General features: G+C 36.8%; 1 protein-coding gene across 1 annotated transcript; it reads left to right on the forward strand.

Annotated features, from left to right (window-relative positions):
- The first annotated feature begins 1638 nt into the window (after positions 1-1638).
- Positions 1639-2074, forward strand: LOC132425673 (ribosomal protein eL22-like 1). Its single transcript, XM_060011908.1, has 2 exons — positions 1639-1707; positions 1808-2074. Exons 1-2 carry the CDS (start codon positions 1639-1641, stop codon positions 2072-2074), a joined length of 336 nt encoding a protein of 111 aa, XP_059867891.1.
- Positions 2075-3842: the final 1768 nt, after the last annotated feature.

Here is a 3842-nt window from a genome sequence, read left to right on the forward strand (position 1 = left end):
TTCCCAGTGTTTTTTGTCTTTTTTTCTGCTAGTCATTTCCTCTGACACTTGTTTTTCTCTGTGCCTATTATGTTCTAAACTCGTCTTCTGATGGAAGTTTTCCTGTGGTGAATAATTGAAACCAAAGTACCTAATATGATTTCTACCCATTTAAATATTAGCTTAATATTTTTTGTATTCTTTACTGACCTTTGTCAGGTTGTTCAAATAGCAATTTGCATAATCACATATTGATTCTGTATAGGAGTAGGTGATTTTGCAGAGCCATCCCTCAGGAGAGTTGGACTGAGGTAGGGTGTGGAGAATTGAGTAGGGTGGGTGCAGGCCTGGGTTTGCGGGAAGATCTGGAAGGAAAAACTTTACATCATGTCTTTTGTCCATCTGTCTCATCCAGCATTTTTAGGCAGGTTGAATATAATGAAAAGTCTATCGAGAACAACCGTAAACATGGGGAAAAATGCTTTGTGAAGAGCATATGCAAATGGGGGAGGGACAGTGTCACCCGGCATAAGTCAGATGACATTAAGGATGGAGCTGAGGTCCTTGAACATGCTCCAGCCTCCATAGTCTGTTAGTGGCAACTGGGAAGCTGTTCCTCCGCCACCCCACTGCATGCCTGCCTGACTGGGAAGACCCTCAAAATTATGAGCCTGGGTCGACCACCTCAGGTCACTTTTTACTAGAAACTTCTGGAAAATGCTCAACATCAATTATGCTGCACATCTTTTCCTTCCATGCTAGTTTCACAGTATCTGCTAAACAGGCTTCTGACAAAGTGTGTTAAGTGCTAAGGTTTGCAAGCTCTGGGTATAAAGCTATAAAAGTCAACCTTTTCAAAGGCCCACAATGAAACCCAAAAAGTTTGTTAAAATGAGGTGCCTGATAACCTTCCTTTTTTCATTTTTTCAGTTTTATCTTTATTTTTAATCTCATTTTTTCCTTCCTGTAGAGATATTTTTTAACATTTCACAGTAAAAGCACATTTTTTAGTGTGGAAAAGAAATTCATTACATTGGTGGTGGTAAATTTGTTACTTCGTTGGTAAATTTAATCTACTACGTCACTGTGCAAAATTTGTGATTATATACCACAGATGAAATGATCAATTTAGCTCTGCCATGTATATAATGATAATATTCAGGCAAAAGCAAGACACCAAAAATTTTTATTCAATTCGTTTGGCCAATTTTTTCTTTTCTCCCATAGTAAATATTTGGTACATAAATTTTTGCACAATTTATTTTTAATTTTTAGAAGGGGAATTGCTGAGTAACTGGTTATATGCATTCTAAATGATAATACCCATTGCCAGACTGACATTCACAAACTCATTCTCCAGCTAATATGAGTTAATGTTAATTATTTTATTCTTTTTCAATCTTATGAGTAAAAACATAGTTGTTTTTTGTTTTGTTTTTTACTTTTAAAATCTTTTTATTGTAAAGTAAAATACATACACAGAAAACCACAAAGAACAAATGTGTATCTTAGTGCATTATAATAAGGTAAACACAATCCTAACTACTAAACAGATCAAGAAATACAACTTTGTCAGGCAACCCCTGCAATTTCCCCTTAACATACTCCTTCCCTTTAAAAGTAACCACTATCTCTCTGATCGCGCTGCCGGCGTGCAAGATGGCCGTGAAGAAAGACAAGAAGCCTAAGAAGTCAACCTGGAAGTTTAATTTGGACCTTACTCATCCAGTAGAAGATGGAATTTTTGATTCTGGAAATTTTGGTACCTTCCCTAGTGAATATCTAGGGTTTTCTTCCCTAGTGTGGCATTTTTTCTGTTTTAAAATAGGAACAGTTTCTACGGGAGAAGGTTAAAGTGAATGGAAAAAGTGGAAATTTTGGGAATGTCGTTCACATTGAACGCTTCAAGAGTAAAATCACAGTTGCTTCTGAGAAACAGTTCTCTAAAAGGTATTTGAAATACCTCACCAAGAAATACCTTAAGAAGAACAATCTTCGTGATTGGCTTCGTGTGGTTGCATCCGACAAGGAGACTTATGAACTTCGTTACTTCCAGATTAGTCAAGATGAAGATGGATCCGAGTCTGAGGACTAGATGAAGCCATCCCTTTCAGGGCTTTGCTTGCTAACAAAACAAATGAAGTATACAAGAGAAGCATCTGGAAATGGACCTTCAGTTTATCAGTGAATAAAAAACATTACTCTGTATGTTAAGCATTCATCTCTTTGATTTAAGTGTATGCTGTTTATATGGTGCTGGCTTTCCTTTAATACTTTTTTTTGTTTGTTTTTCTTCGGCGCCGGCCTCTCACTGTTGTGGCCCCTCCCGCAGGCTCCGGATGCGCAGGCTCAGCAGCCATGGCCCACGGGCCCAGCCGCTCCCAGCCGCTCCGTGGCACGTGGGATCCTCCCGGACCGGGGCACAAACCCATGTCCCCTGCATCAGCAGGCGGACTCTCAACCACTGGCGCCACCAGGGAAGCCCCCCTTTAATACTTTTTTTTAAAAAAATTTATTGGAGTATAGTTGATTTACAATGTTTTGTTGGTTTCGGGTGTACAGCAAAGTGAATCAATTATACACGTGCACTCCTTTTCTTTTTTAAGATTCTTTTCCCATATAGGCCATTACAGAGTATTGAGTAGAGTTCCCTGTGCTATGCGGCAGGTTCTTACTAGTTGTCTGTTTTATGTATGGTAGTGTGTACATGTCAGTCCCAATCTCCCAGTTTATCCCCACCCCCCACCCCCGCTGCCCTTATCCCCTGGTAACCATAAGTTTGTATTCTACATCTGTTACTCTACTTCTGTTTTGTAAACAAGTTCTTTGGTACTCATCTGTTGTTGTTTTTAATACTTTCTGTAAGCAGTATTTAAATAGCCTATAGCTAGTGGAATTTCTTCCAGGATTTCTGAAGTGTACTACTTTTACAAATGTCCTTGAGTTAAAGTATATAGTGAAAAAATGAAGCACAATTTTGGGTATAACTTTATATAATAAAGTATTTAAATTCTCTTGACAGTCTCAAAAAAAAAAAAAATAAAAAATAAAAGTAACCACTATCCTTACTTTTTATAGTAATCCTCCCTTGCATATGTTTGTGGTTTTATTATCCAACTAGGCATGTCTAAAAACTATAGCTTAGTCTTACCCTTTTAAAAAATTGATATGTTTCTATTTGTTTCAATTTTATTTATGTTTTATTGAGGTAACATTAGTCCATAACATCATATAGGTTTCATGTGGACAACATTATATTTCTACTTCTGTATACATGACAGCATGCTCACCACCAAAAATTTAGTTTCTACCCATTACCATACAGTTGATCCCATTTACCCATTTTACCCTCGTCCCCTGCCCCTTCTTCGGTAACCAATACTGTATTCTCTGTACCCACATGTTTTTGTTTGGTTTGGCTAATTCATTTATTTTGGTTTTCTGTTTCTTTGTTTGTTTGTTTTTTATAATACACATATGAGTGAAATCATATGGTATTTGTCTTTCTCTGTCTGACTTATTTCACTTAATACAGTCAAGGTCCATCCATGTTGTTACAAATAGCAAGATTTCATCTTTTTTATGACTGAGTAGAATTCCATTGTATATATGTACCACATCTTCTTTATTCATCCATCCATTGATCAACACTTAGGTTGTTTCCATATCTTGGCTATTATTAATAATTCTGTAATGAATATAAGGGTGCATGTATCTTTTTGACTTGGTGTTTTCATTTTCTTTAGATAAATACCCAGAAGTGGGATACATGGATGTTATGGTAGTTCTATTCTTAATTTTTTGAGAATCTCCATACTGTTTTCCATTGTGGTTATACCTATTTACACTCCCATCAACTGTGT

This window comes from Delphinus delphis, chromosome 5, assembly GCF_949987515.2.
Source record: "Delphinus delphis chromosome 5, mDelDel1.2, whole genome shotgun sequence".
NCBI lineage: Eukaryota > Metazoa > Chordata > Mammalia > Artiodactyla > Delphinidae > Delphinus > Delphinus delphis.

Coding starts and splice junctions, on each gene's coding strand:
- LOC132425673 (XM_060011908.1), top strand. CDS start 1,639: ATGGCCGTGAAGAAAGACAAGAAGCCTAAGAAGTCAACCTGGAAGTTT. Junction 1,708..1,807: donor ATTTGGACCTTACTCATCCA/GTAGAAGATGGA, acceptor GTTTTAAAATAG/GAACAGTTTCTACGGGAGAA.